At 24.4% G+C, this 21748-nt stretch overlaps 1 protein-coding gene across 1 annotated transcript in view; it reads left to right on the plus strand.

Moving 5' to 3' along the window:
* The window catches only part of LOC129608692 (mucin-2), a 94393-nt gene extending 82682 nt beyond the window's left edge, over window positions 1–11711 (plus strand). Inside the window, exons 3-4 of the mRNA XM_055520359.1 lie at window positions 8604–9008; window positions 9126–11711. Coding sequence (XP_055376334.1) covers window positions 8604–9008; window positions 9126–9709 — 989 coding nt within the window. The 3' untranslated portion in view covers window positions 9710–11711. The remainder of the gene's footprint in view (window positions 1–8603; window positions 9009–9125) is intronic.
* The last annotated feature ends 10037 nt before the right edge of the window (window positions 11712–21748 follow it).

Raw genomic sequence — 21748 nt, forward strand, 5'->3', positions numbered from 1 at the left:
ATCAATAAAAATTGTAGGGAATTATTATTTTTTCTTTTCGGTAAATTTTGTCCCTTCCTTCCTTTCTTTCTTTTATTTTATTTAATTGAGCTTCCGGAGGTATACCGAACGCAAGATTAAAGGAATCATAAGAAAGGAAATAAGATCTAATTAGCAATAAAAAGTGAATTCAAATGAATTTCAACTTGTTTGTAGTTTATAGTTTAGAATGTTCTAAACTCTTGAGAAATGGTGCATAATGTTTTAAAGCAGTTCACTGCTAAACAACATGTTTTTAAAGCAGATCTTTTTTTTTAAGAGCTTTCGAAAGTTTTCAGCAATTCCTGAGTGTTATTCCTTAAAACAAAATGTTAACCCATAAAATCTCACACGAACTTATAAAAAAACCTTATTGTTTAACCTTAAAGAAATAATTCTGATTAAAAATTATAGTTGTAATCTTCGAAAATTTTTGCACTATTAGCATTTAATGGTCTAATTTTACTAATCCTTTGAATTGAGTGCTTTGAATTTTTTCGTATTTTGACTCTCATTTTCAACCTTTTAGACTCTCATATTCCAAAGATTGTTTCTTAGCATAAAGTAGCACATTGTTTACTTGTTCAAGATCAATTTTCATTATTTTAAATAAAATTTTCATAAAACCCTTGAAAATTTAGAAAAGAAAATGCAACTTAATCTTAGAAATTCATCTACTTAATGATCACAATATAATTTTTATTTAAAAGTTTCTCACTTAATTCTTTTATTTTTTTAATTATAGGTCTTATTCAACTTTAATGTTAAAAAAAAAAATTTTTCTTTTTTCAAAACAAAGATTATATAATTTTTAAAATTTAATAGTTATAAACCTATGTAAAATCAAAAACCAAAAATTCAATACAAGAATAAAGGCTCTTTAATCATTTTTCTTTTAATAAACTGAAATTTTTTATTTAGATTCGTGTGGTTAAGACTCTGATGTTATGAAGCATTCAAGTCTTCTATTCCCACTTCTACGTTTCCACAAAGCATCTCTATAACATAGAAATTATTTTAAAACAAAGGTCAATCTAAAATTCAATAGTTTGTTATTTTGACTGCGAATGCAACCATAACTATACGAGTATAGAGGATTTAAAAACCAATAAACAAAAATAATCTTAAATCTCTTTACGAGTACATTAAAAATAAATTTAAAAAGTAAATTAAAAATATTTTTTTAAGATGTTGCCCAACAAGAAGATGATGCACAAGCAACTTTTCTAATTCAATTTGTGTTTATGTGTTTAAACTCTTATATTTATAAGTAAATGTAGTAACGGTGATATCGCGGGAGTTTTTTTCATTTCATTAAAATCGTTTAAAATTTTTTTTTTCTTAATTTCTTTTTTAAAGTTCTCTTTTACTGTTTATTTTTTTTTTTATCTTAAGAACCTGTTGGAGTAAAAAAACACATACAAAACAACTAAAATAAAATGTTTGAAGACATAAGAATAAAAAAAAAGGATTCCAATTGGAAAACTATTTGGTATATGAGAAAAGAAAAGAAAAACAAAAAAAAATAAAACCTGTTTTTTTAGGTCGGCCTTGCATTGACCTCTGATTTTTGATGCTTCATGATCATTTCTATTATCGAAGTACCTATTTTTTCTTATTTGTTCTCATATACTTTATTTAAACTTTGTGTATTTTTTATTGTAAATTTAATTTTAAGAACAACCATAATTTTAAAAAAAAAAGTAATGCGATATAAATGAAAAATTTAAACTGAGAATCAAGAAGAATTCAAAAAAGGAAAATAAAACCCATGGGATTTTTGTATTTATTGTACATAAATTGAAGAGTTTCTACTCATTTTGTGCAAACATTTGAAGCAATCAAGAGCAAGTCTGTTAAATGAAAATTTAATAGGATTTTTTTAAATGCTTGTGGGTCTCCAAAAAATTAAAATGGGAAATTAAATTTTCGATCACATTACGTAAAAACATTAACTGCGCCAGGTTCTCTCACATCTAAATTTTCTATAAGAAATTAATATTGCATATCTTTAGGAGGAATACCCAAATAATTAAAAAAAAAAATTACTTAAAGAATAATGTAAGGAAGGTTTTTCTATATAAAAAAAGCTGTTATAGAATTGTCATAAGATTTGAAGGTCAATAGCCCTGACTTTGAGATAAAAAAGGTAGGAGAAATTTCGTTCCTGAAAAATAAAATATTTATGCTTTTCCACTTCTAATCGTTTAATTATTTTTGCTGAATTTTCAGTTTTTTTGAAACAGTAATTTACAAAAGTGTCTCTGGTCTGAATACAGACAAATGTCACTTACTTGTAATTTCACGACTAGGAAGAGCAGAAAAGCATTTCCAATGTGCTATACAGAGCATTCAATTGTCAATTCAAATTATTTCAGAGTGATGAAGCTGAACGCAAATTTTAACAATCGGCAAAACCGAAAATAAATCATTTATTTTTGCTTGAATTTCAAATGCTCCTTTAAATGTTAAAGAATCCGACTTGTTTTGCAGATCCTTCCGTTCCATTTCAAAGTTTGTTTTTTATAATATTTTGTAATTTTTTTCCACGTTCTTTTTTTTTTTATTAATTCTTTCAGCATTTTTTCCTCTTCTCTTCATAAGAACTTTTTTATTGCCTTTTATACCTTTTGCGAAATCGCGAATTTGATTTTTTTTTTACTGTGTTTTGTTCATGCAATTTTGTTTTTGTGTTTCTTTTTCTATTTTTCTTGTGTTCTCGATGCTTTTATGGATTCTTTCGAAGAATCGATGAATGAAATTTAGTTTTTTGAATGGAAGCGTATATGATTGGGATTTTTTTTTGTTTTTTCTGTTGGTTTTTTTTTTTTTTTTGTTTCGCAGTTGTGTTTTTAATCTGAAAATCAGACTGAGGGCAAATTGTTGTGTAGGTTGAAATTCGATTTTAATTTTTTTTATTTTTCTTAAGTTTTTGCTTGGTTAATTCAATTGATGATTGCAACAATTGTTGCCGTTTTGAAATTCTTATAGGACTGCTGCGCCTTGTATAAAAAAAATCGTTTTTGTTGTCGTCTCTTGCATTCTTTTGTATTATGGTTATGCTTTTAATCGTTGTTATTTTTATTGGTATTGTATGTATGTATGTAAAATGTGTTCCGTTTTTTTTTGTATGCACTTAAAGACTGATCAAAGATTTATAAACATTTTAATTTAGTAAACTAAAAAAATAAAAAAAAAAATTACAATAAAATTAATAAGAAAATTTCTTTCCTTAGTCTTTCAATGATGGTTTCTTGTTGTTGTTGTTTTTTTTTTTCTTCTTATTCTTAAGTTTTGTGCAATCTTTATTGTGTCCACATTTCATCGAATTCAACTGTTTTCAAAGGAATTCGAAAATTTTCTTATTTATTTTGTTTTTCTTATGAAGTGAAAGAGAAGCGTTCTTAAAATTCTTGAAAATTTTCAAATTGCAATAAAATTTTTCGGTTTTTATTGTTTAAATTTTATTTGTTGTAATTCTCATTCTTTAATTTTCAAAAAAAAACTTATGGGAATTTCAATTTTTAAAGAACGCTGATAAGAAATTTTTAAGAAATTATTTTTAATTTTAATGAAAATAAATTTTAGTTTTTATGTCAAATATTTCCGCAATTAGAGCGTTACATAATATGCTCATGTACCGTTATTTGTTGATTATATCCACATTTTTGAGATTTTACTGAATTGTCACTTAAAAATTGCATTGATTTATGTTTCCGTTTCAATTTCTTATAATTGAAATTCACAAAGTTGCATCACTGACAGAATTGAAATTTTCAAAGAGCACATCTAAATTTTTTGAAATTTAATTTTAGCACGTATAAACACTAACTTTTTCAAAATCTTCATAATTGCAGGTGTCTTTTCCAGTAAAGTGTAATTAATCACAAATTAAACTTCACAATGTTTCCAAATTACGTACTTAACTTGCTTATTTTATCTTAGTCTGAGATCCGAATGCCATAATGTTTCTTGTCATCTCTATTTTCAATTGTCATTTTCATGTTACAATTAATTACTAAATTTATTTGTTTACTTTTCTCGCAAAAATTTTAAAAAGGTATTAACTTGAAAATTTTAAGAGAGTGAGAGAAAAAAAACTTATTTTGAGCTGATTTTCTCATTTACTAATAAAATTAAGTGAAAACTTTGTTTTTTTACAGAAATTTGCGAGATTGCTATAAATGTCATTTAGTCTATACCTATTGTAAGCAAATATTTGAAGAACAAATCCAATACGTGACAAGCTGTCACATATGTATGTAAAAAATATTTTAACTGTAACACACAGTTAATAATTTTACTCGTGTAGTATTTAATTTTCTCAAAACTTTGACTTTACGTCCAAAACGATGTTTCAAAAAAAAGCTGCCCGACTTTACCAATTAAAAAAAAGAAAAAAACAATTTCGTCGGCAACTTATAGCCCATCCTAATTGATTTAATTTCCTTGTTTTTTTTTTTTGCACAACGAAAACCTTCTTTAGGGCCCTTCTTTCATTTTCTTATACTTCATTTATAATTTTTTTTTCTTAATTCATAGCAGGTAATTTGCAAAATAAAAAAATTAAAATTAAAATCAAACCAGAAAAACTTTCAAAGATTGCAATCAGAACTTTAAATCAAAAACAAAAAATTAAAGAACAATCTAGGTAGATAAAAAAAATTCTCAAAAAAGGAAAAAAACAAGAAATACAGAAAAAAAGGGTATAGAAAATCATTTTATTGTTCATTTCCGGTCATCAATTTTCAAAGGTTTAAAACGGAACGTTTCGGCTTTTACCTTTTTTTTTTATTCTTTCTCAAATTAAGTACAAAAATCACAAAATATAAAAATAGAATAGAGGAAAAAAAAGACGATTCAAAAAAAAATTTCTTGTAAAATTTGAAAGATTTTAATAATAAAAAAAAAATGGTTTTCTTATTACAATCGCGGTAAATCAGCAAGTCTTTCTACCGGGGGCTCTTGGTAAATTTGAAAAAACAAAACCGTATTGGAACACAAAAAAATGAAAATAAAATCGAAAAATTAAAAAACAACAACAACAAAAGGATGTTTTTTGTTAAGCCTGTAAGAAACGCATTCTGGGACGTTCAATTTTTGGTCCACTATTTTGGGCACTGCAACTTCGACATTCAAGTGGTAGTTTATATGACAATCAATCTTTCCGTAAATTTTAAATGTCAGTGATTTTGCTCTTCTTTAATTTTTTTGTGTGTTCTTATTTGTCATTTGCGTGACAGTTAGTTGTCAGCATCAAATCCAGTCAGTTTCTACTTCAATTTTCATTGTGGAAACACTGACGGTAGCAAAAATGCTTCCAAAAACCATAAAGGAATTTAAATAAGTAAATTATTGAGCATTTGGTAAGTAATTAATTTTTCATTTTTGAAATTTCTTGTCTCTGCCGAACTCTGTGCAAACGAAAAAAGCAAACGAATTTTACACTTTTGGATTCGTTTACTTTTTTAGGTACTTACATGAGATATTTTGTTAATTTTGTAATTGATGATACTTCGGTCAGAGAGTCGGTAAATTTCTGAATTGAACACTCATATAAACAATCATCCATTATGTTTGTGTATAGTGCATACTGTTATCAAGATTCCTGATACTCGTAATTGGGTTTGATTACCATAAGGTAATGAGTACGGTTGCGACATTGTGTGAAAATTGCTTTTTTTTTAATTTATTTTTTTTTGCTTTAATTTTCCGGCTGTAAATTACTAATCAAGACCAAGAAAACAATAAAATTACAATTTAAATGTTAGCCATCATTTTTGATAAATGAAAAATTATTTAGTGGTTTTTTTTTCAATATAGAAAATTTGATTTTATAGGTTTTACAAAAGCAATTATAAAACTCAAGCAGACAGTAACAAGCATTTTAATGTTGTATATAATGAAACTTCTAATTAGTAATGATCATTTGGTTTAATTGAATTAAAATAAGTATAAATTTGTAGAATAATTTGTGGTCGTATATAAAATGTTTTACAATTTCGTCGAAATAAATGTTTGTCATAAATTTAATAATGATATTTATGTAAAGTTTTTATATCAGAAATACACAATTGAATAGATTTTATGAATTTTTCGAATTTTTATGTATGCAAAAGGGCATTTTAAGAAGCCTTGTTCGCTATCCTGTAATAAATGTATTCGAATATTTCTTTACTTCGAATATTGTTCAACTGTGATAGCTTTTTCACCAGACATATTCATCAATAGATTTCAGTGTTTGCAGAATTGAGGAATGAGAGTACTACTGAAATTGAATAGATATGTGTCAGTTACAGATACGTTAAAAACTGGAATATTAAGCAGCTTTTAAAACTTAATGTTATTTTGTTGGTATACTTAAAATGAAACACAGTCTGCTTCTACAATATTTCTTCTGTAGAGTGATAAGTGTCGAGGATGTTCAGCATTATTTTCTGAGAAGCATTTTTTAATTTTCGCTTGAACTTCTTTATTTTTCTTTAGGAATTTACATTCTCTTATTTATATAATCATCTAAAACATTTTATGCAAATAATATTGGTAAATAAATCCATTGTAAATTCCTAACAGAATCTAAAAATGTCTAGCATTTACTTCTCACCGCTAACTATATTTATTAATAAAGTTTATTAAATTTCTTATTCAACTTTCGGTAGTTTAAAATGCATTGTCGTTAACGTAAATAAAGGGAGAATGTGTAAGAAAGAGCGCTACTGTTGTTGCGAGCAATTTTTTTTTGAAAATTTCTAAAATATTTAAATAAATAAGAGCAATATTAAGTTAAACATATTATATTTCAACAATCAATTGGAGGTACACATAAAATTAAGGTATCATAAAATCATTCAAATATTAAATTTGCTTAGATTTCGAAAAATAATGCTACAATTTATTGAAGGCTGGAACATCAGTAACACTAATGGCGCTCAATTTTTTAATGAAATTTTAAAATTATAAAAATAAAGCTAAATTTAATCCGATTATTATGAATTTTGCTGATAACAGTAATTATACTACATATGTACATAAAGCATTCAATAGCCCAACTTTTATTAAATTTCAAATTAATTACTAAGGAAATATTTTCAATTAATAAGAAAATATTTCCTAAATTTTAATATTTCCAGTTATTTACTACGCATTTATTATACGCTCTCAAATCATGAATCATTTTATCATTATATTGTAATATAACGTTAGGTTGTATTTGTATACAGGTTTAATATATACAAACGTACAAAATCACTTTGTGTTTAACTTCATTACGATGACCAATCGCTTAAGCGCGTGTCCTATCAAAATAATAAGACAAGTCAAGAAAATGTAAGACACCGAATATATATTTTTTTTTGTAATATGATAATAATTATAATACTTAATGAAAAGTAATAGTAATGATAAAAGACTTACCGTTATAATCGCTTATACTTACCTAAATTATAATAACGTTATTTCCTGTCATATGAACTAGTTTAGTTCATGTATTAAATTTCACAACTAAAATAATTTTTTTGTACCTTATCATTTTACATTGTAATATTTAGGTAGATATATATATACATATATACATACATATGTGCACTCTCAAATATATGAGCTCGTACATTGACACCTGTTTGTTATTTTGTAATTTTTTCATAACTCATCAATTCATTGTTGTTCTCTGACACATTCATTTTTAAATCATTTCTTAGGATAAGTAAACAGCAATATATGACTTACTTAGTTATTCTCTTTATTATTGAGTTGATTGCATTTTTCGATTATGAAATTTACAGTTAAATTACAGTTTAAAATTTTCCCTTTAATGTTATTTGAGAGCAATATTTTAGAGAAGAGTAAAAAAAAAAAAAATAAAATCTAATTAATAAATGAGTCAAGTTATTAGAATATTTGGAAATCTTTTGTTTTATTTTTAATGTGGTCATCGTTTTCTGTATGGCATTTGTAAATTTTCGTACGTATTTGTAAATTTTCGTACATTTATTGTTAGCTGAGTCGGATCTAATCACAAAATATCTAGAAATTATTTAGAAAATTACAAAAAATTTCGTTGATGCACGTACAAAACTGTAAATTTAGTACCCGATATAGAAGTTCATTTTTGAAACTCAATTTTGTAGAAAGGTTTGTTAATTGTGTTTGTTGACAAAAAAAAAATCAAATTTTCAAAAATGTAAGATACAAAACTGGGGCTTGTAATAAATGCTCAGATTCTTAGTCATGACGTGCCCCAAAAGTCAATTATACCATTATATTCTCAAAGCATATCCTCCAACTTCTTTTTGAAAATCAGTTATGCCGAATTTGAGATTCAGGAGTGAATAGGCCGACAAATCGTTAAAGTGTGTGTCTGTTATGCAGTATGAATAAAAATATTTCCGATGAAACATCGACCATTAAAATCTAATGTAATTGCAGTACCACCTTCTTTGAACGTGAACGTCACGTTCCTTCATAGAACTTGGACACTATAATTAATTCGAAAATTTAATAACACAGAATATCTCTAAAATAAAATAATAAAGCACTAAAATTCAAGATTATTAATTTTTTTTTATTTTTTCTTCTATTTAAAACAGATTCTCGCCTTACAACCAAAGAACTACCAACAACAAAATGGAGGCGAGATCGTCGAATGCGTGCTGCACCTGAATATCATTTACCCCATAATATTGTAACAGGATTACCATCATCACCAGCAGCACATTCACCATCACCATCTCAAAATAATTCATCACCATCACCATCACAGCAAAAACCATTAACAGAATCAACAAATACCACACAAATAATTGAAAGTCCACTCGATATGTCAGTAACATCAACGACAATGAAACCAAGAAGTCCTCCACCACCATATAGAGAACCATTACCTGGATCAACATTTGCATCATTGGCCAGACCTAGTGTTATAACACAAGCACCTCCAAAACGTGATAGTAATTCTTTGATATCGAATAGAGAGAATGATAATCGAAGTCAAGGTATAGAAAATATTCAAATTAAGAAAAAATTATTGAAAATTATTATTTAATTGTTATTTACATTTTTAGCATTTTGCTCAAATCTGATTTAATCTTATTTTCTTTTATAAATTTTAGAATCAATTTCAATGTGTGATCCAGTAATTGATGAACATTTTCGTCGTTCTCTTGGTGCTGATTACTTGGTATTATTCGGAAATAATAATAAAATTAATAATAAATCATCATCATCAATTTCACCATCATCTGGTTCCAATTCACCAAAAATGTCATCATCCTCATTAGCAAGTGGTGCTTCATCACCAGCATTATCAACATCACCATCACTTAGTATTAAACCAAATTCACCAACAATTGAATCACCAACATCACCTAAACAGTTAACACCAACACCGGCGATAACAACAGCCGCAACATTAAATAATAGTGGTGCAACATCATTAACAACATCACATTTAACAAAACGTGAACAAAAAAACCAACCAAAACAACAACAACAACAGCAGGCGCATCAAATTAATAAACAACAAAAATCTCCAATTAATAATAGAAGAAGTCCTTCTCCACCACCTCGCACAACAACTGTTATGGTAACAAATGATAATTCTGTGGCACATTCAGTTGATGATCATTTTGCAAAAGCTTTAGGTGATACATGGCGTAAATTGCAAGCAAAAGCGAAACGCGATGAAGAAGACTAGTGCAACAAAATATAAATATTATATTAAATAAAATTTAGTTGTATGTAAATTAAAGAAAACACTGACTATCTAAAATTTAGGATTAACTAATTATAAAAACTATTGACTATATTTGGAAAAAATAATCACTTTTGTTTGGAGGATAAATTAAAAAATAGTCTAAAAATACAATTGATTAAACAAAAACGCCATTTAAACGAAAAAATTTTTGGTTTTAAGAAAATAATTTCAGATTTTGAAGAGCCCTGAATTAAAACTAGTTTTTCTATTTCATTAAATAAAATTTCCCTTTAAAATTTCTGAAAATAAAGATTACAAATTCACAAGGCTGAATTCAAAGTTCAGAAAAATCAATATTTTAAATTTTATCGTAAATTTTAATCATTTAGTCGTTCTCATCCTTGAATTGGCCATTGTTAGCCATTGATATTTGCGCATTTTGCGGTAAAATTAAATGACCTTACCTTAAAATTTCAATCACTTAAATTTTTAGAATCATTTTAAAATTTTTTTTTTAATTTAAGGGCATTTTGACGATGACATTTTTAACACTGCATTAAACTTCACCTGATGAATTTTATAAAATTTCAATTTTAAAATAATCCTGCAAGGATCGTACCTCTTTCTTAACTATTGGTATAACAATTAAAAGAAAAATTACAAATAGTAAAACGACTGCCAAAATTATCGTCTATTAATTAAAATCTAAATATTTGCATTGTATTCGATATTTTGTCAAATTAAGCGAATATGAAATTTTATTATTGAAAATTTATTAAATTAAAATAAATACAACACACACTGCATAAAAAATTATGATTTTAAAAATATGATTTTACGCTGCACTAATTTTATTAAAAATTTTATGAGAAAACCGGGAGAAATTCCCTGCACATTCATATTACAATAATATATTAGCGCATTGCCACACAATTTAGCTTGCAAGCTCAAATTATTGAATTGTTTAGGTTTGCATTAAGTTCAAAATTGCAATATTAAAGTATTAATACAAAATTCAGCAATTAAAAGATGTAAGCTGAATTGTATATTAATACCGTTATTATGGTAATTTTGAAGATATTATTGGAAATTGAATGTCGCATGGATTTTTTCATATTTTATCACATTTTTTTTTTACTAAAAAAAAAACTATGTGTAAAATTATTTAATAGACTTTAAATTTTATTTAAATATTGAATTTTTCATTTTCAAAAATATTTAAATTCAATATGCAATTTGTGTACAAAATAGTATTCTAAATTATATTGTATGTATACGCAATTGAAATTTAATATCCCGTGCAACTTATCCCGTGCTTCTTGCAATTTATTAATATAACTAAAAGCCCATTAAAATTCTAAATTTTTTATTTCTATACTATCAATAAATCATAATAAAATTCTCAAATTTTTATTAAAAATGGGGGCGGTTTCAGTTCTAGAATAGTCCTAGCTTGTAGTACGTTCGAAAATTCACACTGCATACACTTAAAATATAAATCGTTCGGAAATTACTGTTATTAAAGTAAGTTTTCTTTAAGTCTTCAAATCTTGTTACGATTTCTTTATTTTGCAAGCAATTGGGTGGCGAAAAGTATTGGGACAACGTCATTTCTGTTTTTTTTCGAAAGACTAATTATTTAGAAGTTTCAAAATTTGTAGACTACGTAAACAAAAAAAAAACTAAGCTAAATTTTTTGCATAGTATTTTTGCTGCTACTTAGAAATTTTAGTTCTAATGTAGAACTTTCAGCGCAGCGTGCATAAACGAAAACCCCCATGATATAAATTAAATTTTAAAATATTTTTTGGATAAATTAATTAATTCAAGTTCTATCGGGAAACAAACAGATTTGACTAGAATTTTTTTTTGAAAGAATATCCTTTAAATTTCTATAGCGTTTGAATTTATTTATTTTTGTAATGAAAAATTCGTATTTTAATAAGAGTTTTATAAATCTATATACTAAAATTATATACAAAATTTTAAATTTAAGAATTTTTATGAGTGTTTTTTCAATTATTTTCTTTTTTATTTAAAATTATTAATTATTATTAATTTGATTTCAATGAAAATTTTATTTAATTTAAATTTTTTTTTCCTTTTATATTATTGTTTTTATTCACAATAGATTATAAAATTATAATTTTAATTATAAATGTTATATTTAACTAATATATACATTAATTAATTTATCTATATTAAAAATAATATTCTACTTATTATTGAAAAAACGTGTTTTATATTTTATATAATTTTAAATTTTTTTTCTAATTAAATTCATAATTTATATAGCTAAGTAATTGGCATGAAATTTTCTAATTTTTATTTCTTTTGTGATTAAGTTTTTTTTTTTGTATGTAATAAATATTAATATTTAATAGAAGAAAAAAATGAAAGAGAATTCCTATAATTTTAAATAAGATTATTAATTTTTTTTTTGTCTCAATTTAAGTTCTAATAATAAGTGTAATATTTATATAAGATTTTATTTAAAATTATCAATATGTATTTAATAAAATAATAATAGAATAGGTTTTATTTGGAAAAATGAAATTGTAAGAGTTTATTATTTAATAAAAAATATCATTTGAGTATATGTCGTTCATTTGCTGTCATAACAGTGACATAACAGCGACATAACAGTGACATAATTTAAAAAATACGACTTCTGAATCATTTTATAAAAAAATGAGCACTTAAAATATTTTTTTTTTGTGCAAAACCACTAATTTTCCAGTTTTAAATGCTAGAAGCAGAAAAACATATTAATTACTTCAAAACCTTTAAAATTAGGAGAATTTCTAAAATGTCCAAATTTTGAGTTATGTCAGTGTTGCAGCAAACGAGCGATATTTAATGTATAATTATGAATATTTTTTATTCTCATAATTCAAAATATGAAAAGAAAATTTTAATTTTTAAAACTTACCATTTTTTTAATTTAATTTCATTTGGTAAAACAATAAAAAGAAATTAATATTAAATATCAAATTTATAAAATTATATATATTTGCCTATGTATGTATAATTGAATGTATGATGGAAATTAACTATAGATATAAAAAATTTGGCAAAGATTCTTAAATTATCGGTAAAGATTTCCTGACATAAATTTAAAAAATTAATTAAAAATAAATAAATAAATGAAAAAATAATGTATTTGTAAAATGAAACTATTAAAGAAAATAATTTATATTAAAAAAAAACAAAACAAAAAAGAGAAAAAGAAAATTATAAAAATATTATTAATTAAATTTATAAAACATAATTAATTACTAATAATGTTTTTTTTTTTCTAATTTTAAGGACTTTCTCACCTGTGGTGAAAAATAAACAATAATTATTATGGAAAATTTTAAAATATTTGTTTTTTTTTTTTTTATTTATTTATTTATTATTAAAATTACTTATTATTGAAATTGTTAGTAACCAACCATAAGTTTATTTATGTAATTGAATGTTATTCATCTTATATAGTATAACAGATAGGTCTTTTATAATATTAGAGATGTCGGCTTAAACAAATTAGTGGATTTGGAAAATTCTATGATTTGTAATAACATTAACAGTGTAATTTTTTAAAAAACATATGAGTAATTTGATAAGCAAAAATAAATTTTTTTTTAAATATTCAAATATCCAAAAAGCAAGAAACAGTTAAACCGTATCCATTAAAAAATTCCTTGTCTAGATTTTATATTCCAAAATATAAGTTATACTCGACGATCACTTCAACTATTCCATAATTAGAAATTCTTCAAATATTTAATCGATGTTAATTGAATTATCGGAAATTTTTTTTAATTATGAGCGCTTGAAATAGTGTTTGTATATTATGTTCTTAATTGTTGTAACTAAAAAAAATCGTATCCAATGTTGTCTTCTTATTAATTTTCCTCCTGTTCTTCTTACTTATTTAATTAATCTCCTTTAATCCAGTTCCAAGTTGTTTCAATTTTTAATTGTATTTTGTATTTCATATAGTTGATTAATGATACTCATTATCAATGGGAGTAATCCGAGTCTGACTAGTATTTCTTTATAAATAAATTAATATTTTTAGTTCGGCTTCTATTTATCAAATTTATCATGCAGAGAATTTATAATTTAAGATTTTTATTGATTTTTTTTTATTCTTGTCATTGTTATATGGTGAAAAAATAGGTGGTGAACAAAATACTTTCATTTTGTCATTATTATATATTTGTGCCAATTAGAAAGTTTTAATATTATATTTGTAAGGTTTCCCATATTTTTAAAGCTTCATCTTATTATTTTATAAAAAATTCCGAACTTTTATAAACTCATCAATTTAATACCAAAAATTATTTATTGATATGCAGTTTTGACATTTCAATTCCAGTTAAACTGTTAACCCATTGCGCACGAAGCGATTTAAATTTTGAGCAATTTTAAATATTTTAATTAGATTTTTTTTATAGTGGTAATATTGTCATATTTTGTAGTCAGTCATAATTTTCATAATATTTTAAAATACAATTAACCCTTGCGCATTTGAAATAAGAGCCATTATTTTGAGCGTAAATTTAACGATACTCCACCGGGAAGTAGTCAATTAAAAAATATCATTTAAATGCAATTCCCAGCTATTTAATTAAATTACATAAAATTAAAAATCCTTATCAATCAGGTCAGGACTTAAAAATTTATTTTTTTTTTTAATAAATTTATGATGAATTCTTCATTATAAAAGCACTGATTTCGAATGGTGCTAGAATTTTAAAAAAATTGAAATTTTTTTTTTTTATTTTCATTTCATATCTATTCACCAACCGATTTCAGTTCTCTTTAATGAAATAAAGGATATTAGAAGTTAAAAATTATGGAAATTGTTAGATTTTTATTTCAAAAAATTAATTTTTATAAATCACAATTATTGTCACAAAATTTTATATAGAAATTAATTTCGTGTTAATTTTTATCTAAAAATTTAAGAAAATTTTTTTTTATTTCGTTATTTTGTATATTTTTTTGTAATTCATTCATTTTTTTTTGATTCAGTTGATTTCCAGTCACTCGTCACAGTTTGCAAAACAACAAAACAAATGTCGTAACTTAAAAATATAAAGTGCAAATTAATCCATTCAAAAATATCAAATTACTTTATAGAAAAACAAGAAAAAGGCATGATAAAATTGCCTAAGATCGGGAGAGAACAAAGTCTACTTATTTCTATTTGTACATTCATATATGAACATACACAAATGTACACACACAATGTACAATTTATAAAAATAAAATAAATATCAAAGTATTTCATTTCAATTTAATTTTTTTTTCTCTTTACACTCTTTGTGTTTTAAAATTATTCCAACTCTGTGAACTATTTTGACAAGTTTTACACATAGAGTTTCGTTTTTACTACATGTACCTAAACGTCATTGTATATAAGAAAAATCACATTTAAAAATCATTGTACGTACACTTATTATAACAAATTAGTGTTGATAATCATATCACATCTATGGATGTCAGTTATTTAAGGAGCTGGATATATTATTGTGTAAAAGAAAATTAAATAAAAGAAATAATTATTTGTAAATATGTATAAAATTTTTCAAAAAGTTCAACTCAGTTTAATTATATAAAGAAACCATACTTGTTTTAGGTCCGTTCATTCAACCTATCCTATATAATAATCAGGTTAAAATTCATTCAATATGCTCAGTTAATGAAAACATACAGAAATTTTTGTATTGTATAAAATTTAGTTTTAAACCACATATGTACGCACACTTTTAATAAAATTAGTTGAACTGTTATACGAAAAAATAATTTGAATTTGAGAATTTATGTACTTATGAATGAATCATAATCATTTCAAAACTGTATTGTGGTAAATTTTGGAGAAAAATATGCACATAATTAAAAATTGAGTGTCCATCTTAAGTATTATATATTTATAATTCAAAAAAGTTCTAAATTTCTCACTCAAAATTTAAATTTTTAATTGAACATCTGAATTGATTTGAAATTTGTTTAATTTTTATCATTTATATCATTTTTATTGTTTATAAAATGAGATTTTCTAAAATATTTGAGAACTAAATTCACTTTGTAATTGAAAATTTTTAATAATACGTATTTTTTTACGTACTTACGTCAATTTAACCACTTCAGGAATACAGATTTGATTTTCAAATTAATTGTTTTGACATTTAAGTAATTATCCTAAATTATTTCCATTTAGATAATAATAGTGTAAGCAACCCCTATTTAAAATTGGAGTTGGACATACTATTTTCCTAAAATACTGAAGCATTTTTGTGTATGAATATGAAATATTTAAATAATTTATTAAAAAATAACGAAAATGCAATTGAACAAATCTTAATTTATTGGAAAATTAAATTTTTTAATGAAATGTCAAAATTGTCAAATGAAGAACGACAAGAATTAGTTTAACCGTTAAATATAAGGTATACTATTTAATTATACAAAAAAATTTTAGATTAAATTTACGACAAAATGTGATTACTGTTAACTTATCAGAACGAAATCATCTGATGGAGCCAAAGATTTTACGTCAAAAATTAATAATTTCGCTACAAACAATTATCATCAAAATATCTATTTTACTGTTAAAGAATCTGATAGTAATTTCTAATATCTGCTGTCAAACAAAGTCTGATGTCAAATAGTGTTCCCTTGAACCATTTTCATCAGACTCAAATTAAATCTTTGATTTTGTCGTATTGTAATTTTCTTTAATCAAATTTGAATAGTCCGCAATACTATTCTAAATATAATATTCTTCAATTATGAGACCAATATGGTATAATATTAAATAACCAAAAAATGGGAGCTACGGTCCTTTTAAGAACTTGTACCACTCATAACTATGAGTATAATTCTCTTAATTACGCCAACGTATATAAAAATAGTTAAAATGAGTAATTACTCACATTTATTCCAGTAGACGGTTTTATACATTTACGTTACATTGAAAATAAATGTCAAATCCTTAATATAACAAATTTTGTATAACAGAATTTCTCTTTTATATAGCTGAAATAACTATTTTTTATTTCAATCATAAAGAAAATCTTCCTTTTTAATATTAAAAATTTTCAACAATATTGTTAATTAATTGAGAAAATTATTTCAACTCCGATCAACCGAAGTATTTGTGAAAATTAAATGCAACCGAATAGAATTTTCGAATGTTTCCCCTTGCAAAATATTTTCTCTTGTAAAATTTTATTGTCAAATATTTTCGAATGACGCTCGGTGAACACTTTCTAAATTTTTAATTTTCTAAAATTTAATTTAAATTAATTTAATTTAATTAAGATAAACCAATTTTTTTTTCATCGCAAAAAAAAAAATTATTTGAGCTGGTATCCTTTTTCTTGTTTTTCTTTTTGTTTTAGAAATTTTATTTTATTTTATTAATTTTTACTTTTTTTTTATTTTTGATTTTAAGATTTCTTAAATTATTTAAAATGTAATATTTTATTTTAATTATTTTTTAATTATAGATTTTATCACTTTGACAATTCGTCAAGGAATGATTTAATTAAACTGTTGAAATTTTTAAAATGTTTTACGCTTAAATCATAAAAACCAGTTACAGCTGAGAAGTCTTATACAAAAGATTTGCAAAGGCATTCAGAAATTGAATATAAAAATTATAAAATAAAGGTGCTAACATATATATGCACATATATGAAATGCATGCAAAACATGTGCACACACTTGTAATTTACAAATATATGTACAAATATATAATGAAATAAGTAACAATTAAAAAAAAATGTCAACTGATCTGATTTTAAACTTTTTCTTATTTTATGTACACTGTTTTGTTTTAAGATGAAAAAAATACAAAAAAAATATTAAAAAAAAAAATATTTACCACATTTTAATTCAGGATTGCCCATCTCTTTTACTCTATTTTCAATTTTTTTTTACTTTATGCATACACACACACACACCACTTAATATTTGATTTGAAATTTTATTTTTCCCGTTCATAAAATGCAAATATTTTATTTGTATTTTACTGACGTATCATTTTCTGACATTACCTTAAAAATGGATGAAATATAAAGGTAAAAAGTATGTATAAGGGAAAAATATGAGAAAAATATAAAATAATTTAATATTAAAAATAGAAAAACAAAAAATATGATATTATTTTACCGCAAATCTGTATGACTTTTTATTTTATTATACAGGGTATACCCGTGATTCGATGGTACACCCAAAGTATCAAAATTTTTGTTAAAAGAAAAGTCAAAATATCAATTTTTGCTAGTTGGCTTAAAAAAAACTACTAGGTTAGTAACTTTTTTAAGCGACATTTAATTATGAGTTAAGTAACAGGAAAAGAATAAGTTGCCGGGAAAAATTTTTAAAAATTTTGAATATTTGTCAAACTAAGAAAATTTTTGACATACCTAGAAGAGGAATTATATAAGCTTTAAAATGAGTAGAGGAAATTTGCTGTCCAAGTTATATCCTGTCCTCAAGTTATAGGGACAAAATATAAAAATTTAACTGGTTTTAGAGAACAAGGAGGGTGAAAAAAATGGGGGATCCCCTAATATTTTTTATTCGTCTGAACCTATTTTGAAACCCTTCTTCAGGAATACCATATTAATACCATACACTCTGTGTATATAGTTATATTATGACAATAATCTGTTTATAATATTTTTTTTTGAATGTAAAAGTTGAATCTGGAACTTGAACACGCTTCAAAATTCATGAATTTTCTTTTAAATGAATTTATTTTTGCATTTCATATTCTTATTACATTTACTTGTATAAAGCTTAAATTTCTTAAAGGGAAACTATAGAATTTTAATGTATATATATATATATATTGAATGGTGTATAACATCAATGCTTGTGTGTGTGCAATTGTGCTTATTTTTATTTAAATACGGAAATTATTATTAAAAATTGTTTTAATTTTTTTTTAATACAGATTAAATTTTTTTTTTGAAACGGAACTGTTAATAAATTTAGTACATAATTAGAAAGTCAATAGGTTTTAAATTGCCAATGCAATCTTTATAAATTTGCATTAAAACATCTGTTACCCCTTCGAGAAAATTTAAAACACCAAAATGTACAAAACAATTTTCTTCGAAATTTCTTCAGAGTTCGTGGAAAATGGGCCATGTTTTTAAAATTCAAAAAAAAATTTCATTATTTGCAAAATCAAATTTATTTTGAAATATTGGGCGCATGGGTAGACAAAGGTGTTTTTTCAAAACATATTAAGATGCTCAAAAGTTCGATGCAAGTTGATTCTTTAACCAATAGATTTTTGACATAATAAAAAAATTTTGATATTTATATATAAAATAAGTTTTGGTCCCTGTTGCGATTCAACAAATTAAAGTGTTTTTTGCTCCGTACTTCATAAAAAACTATTAAGGAGCGATTCTTCAAAAATAACACCACAAAAACGCAGTGTAGTAAATTACAATTTTGGAGTACTTCAATCGTAATCAGCTGGCTTTTTTTATAAGATACCTTGCAAATGATAAAATAACACAAATCCTTTTATAATCCCACCTATTATAGCCAATATGCTTCGCAGAAGGGCGATTTTATATCTCATCCAGCGGCAAGATATTGGCACTATTAAAGTAACTTTGCCAGGACATTATTGGGAAACATACAAGAAAGGTAGACCGCACCAAAATCGATCTCCGAAGAGGATTCTATAATTCATTTCCCATACACTCATATGCAGTGCTGGTAGATCCCCAGTCTGAAATTTCTGAATTCGAAAAATTTGCATATACATGTTTGGCTCCTCAGCTAGTTTATTTATAAATAAAAAAGATTGACGAGTCAGCCGGATTCTTTTAGAGATAGTAACGGTATTAGGTTCTATTCGTTTTCAATCTGTGAGGCTTTTGACAATTTTTATTGCAATAATTTAATAATTTCGATTAATTGATTTTTTTAAAGAAAATTTTAGTTTTTTGCAAAAAACTTTGTGTCTTTTACCTTCTAAGTGCCTTCTAATACTTTTATAATATAGTTTACATATATATATAAGTACCTGCAAGCAGAACCAATTTAGGAGTTATAAAAGTTAAAGAATATATGACTAAAAGTATTACTAAAAATTTTATTTTTTTGAATTACATTAAAAAATTTAGGTCATATTGAAATTTAATAACGAATTTCCATTCCATTATTTCAAAATAAAATGTTTTTTTTTTTTTTTTTTTATTCTTTATTTAATTTATTCTTATTACATAGTTGTTGACTATTGTCAGTTAAATAAGTATAACAAAATTACCTTAACAATTATTTTTATAATCTTATTATAAGACAATATTGTCTGACAAATCTAGAGCTCTCCTATGGTTAATAATATTAAACGAGTCGTATATTGCTACCTAATTTTACAAAATTTTCCTTGAAAGTTTATTTATTCTTTGCAAAACTCTTAATTTTTAATATTAACAGCGTTCCTTTTAAAAAAATATAATACTCTAAACGTATAACAATCCCAACAACACTACCCTGTAAAAAGGGATAAGTAATTGAAAATAGTAGTACAGTTATGTACATTAAATGGTGTCACATTTTACTTAAGAAATAAACGTCAAATCTTAGATATTTAAATTTGTAGGTGACGAGTACTTCAGAACTTTTCAAATGTAAATAAAATGCAAAATAAAAGTACTTTTTAGTTCCACTCTGTGCGTCTGTTCGATCGACTATGTTTGTGGAGACAATATGGCTCTTAATATTATCCCTTATTCAAAACTCTTATTTTTTCAATTTTTATAACGTTTTCCTTTTACACGATAAATTGTAGAAGCTTCAAATCTTAGCAGCTTTCTCTTCTAGTTATCACAAATCGAAATTTAGATTTTTGAAGTATTATATTTCAGAATATCAGAAACTGCAAGCTTTTCCGAATTTCTATAAAAACAAAATGCTAATGGTATGTCGCCTTGTCTTAACTACCGCACTAACCCTTAAATTCGATCATTTTATTAACATTTTTTTAAATTGCTTTTTTTCCTTGTCTCATCCTAATCATATGCAATATTTTAAAATATTTTGAAATATGAAACAAAATATGCATTTAATTTAAATAATGCAGTAGATTCTTTTTAAGCAACATTTCATTTACAAAATACTCTCAAATACTCTTATATGGTAGCTTGGAGTGTTATATTCATGTCAAAGGAACGCAACAAATTCTAACATTTAATTCTAATTTTATTAGCAGGCTGTAACGTATATGTAGAGAGTTAAAGTTAATAATATTCCTTGTATGCACATTAACGCTAATTTCATATTATAAAAAGATTTCAATGATAATGCTGATGATGATGATGACGATGATGTTGATGAACAATAATATCAACTTATTTCATGAATTGTTGCCCAAATATAATAAGAAACTGAAGAAGTTGAAAATTAAAAAATAAGAACAACAAAATAAACTTTTAAAATATTAATGTTCACCCACAAAAGAAATAACTTTACACTAAGTATTAAATTTCAGAAAATATTAAAAATAAATAAAAAAAAGCATGCAGTAATTGAAAGAATTATAATGGTGTTCTTCAAAACTTTTCGTGTACTTAATCTCAATTTTATGAAAGAATACCAAAACGCGAAATTAATAGAAAATTTTAAATTGTTAGAAAATTTATTTGAAAATAGTTTACACAATTGGCATCTGTTAAATCTAAGATTTACTATAGTCTAAATGTTCTACAAATTAAAATTATAATTCTTGCCTGTTGAGATCTGTAACATTCTATAGAGCGCACATTAATGGCGCATATGAACAAAATTTATTAATAATAAATTTTATAAATTTAATAAAAATATTTTCTTTTTTTATACTAAATAATTATGTACGATTTCTAAGGTTGCACAAAACTATTCAAATAATTTGAAAATATTTATTGAAAAGAGTCTGATTAAAAATTTTTAATTATAAAAATAAAATTTATTATTTTGTAAAAAGATGAATGAAAATCGATATGTTCGAGTTTGTCGCAGTATGCAAAAATAAAA

This window comes from Condylostylus longicornis, unplaced genomic scaffold (assembly GCF_029603195.1).
Source record: "Condylostylus longicornis isolate FDR11 unplaced genomic scaffold, ASM2960319v2 ptg000033l, whole genome shotgun sequence".
NCBI lineage: Eukaryota > Metazoa > Arthropoda > Insecta > Diptera > Dolichopodidae > Condylostylus > Condylostylus longicornis.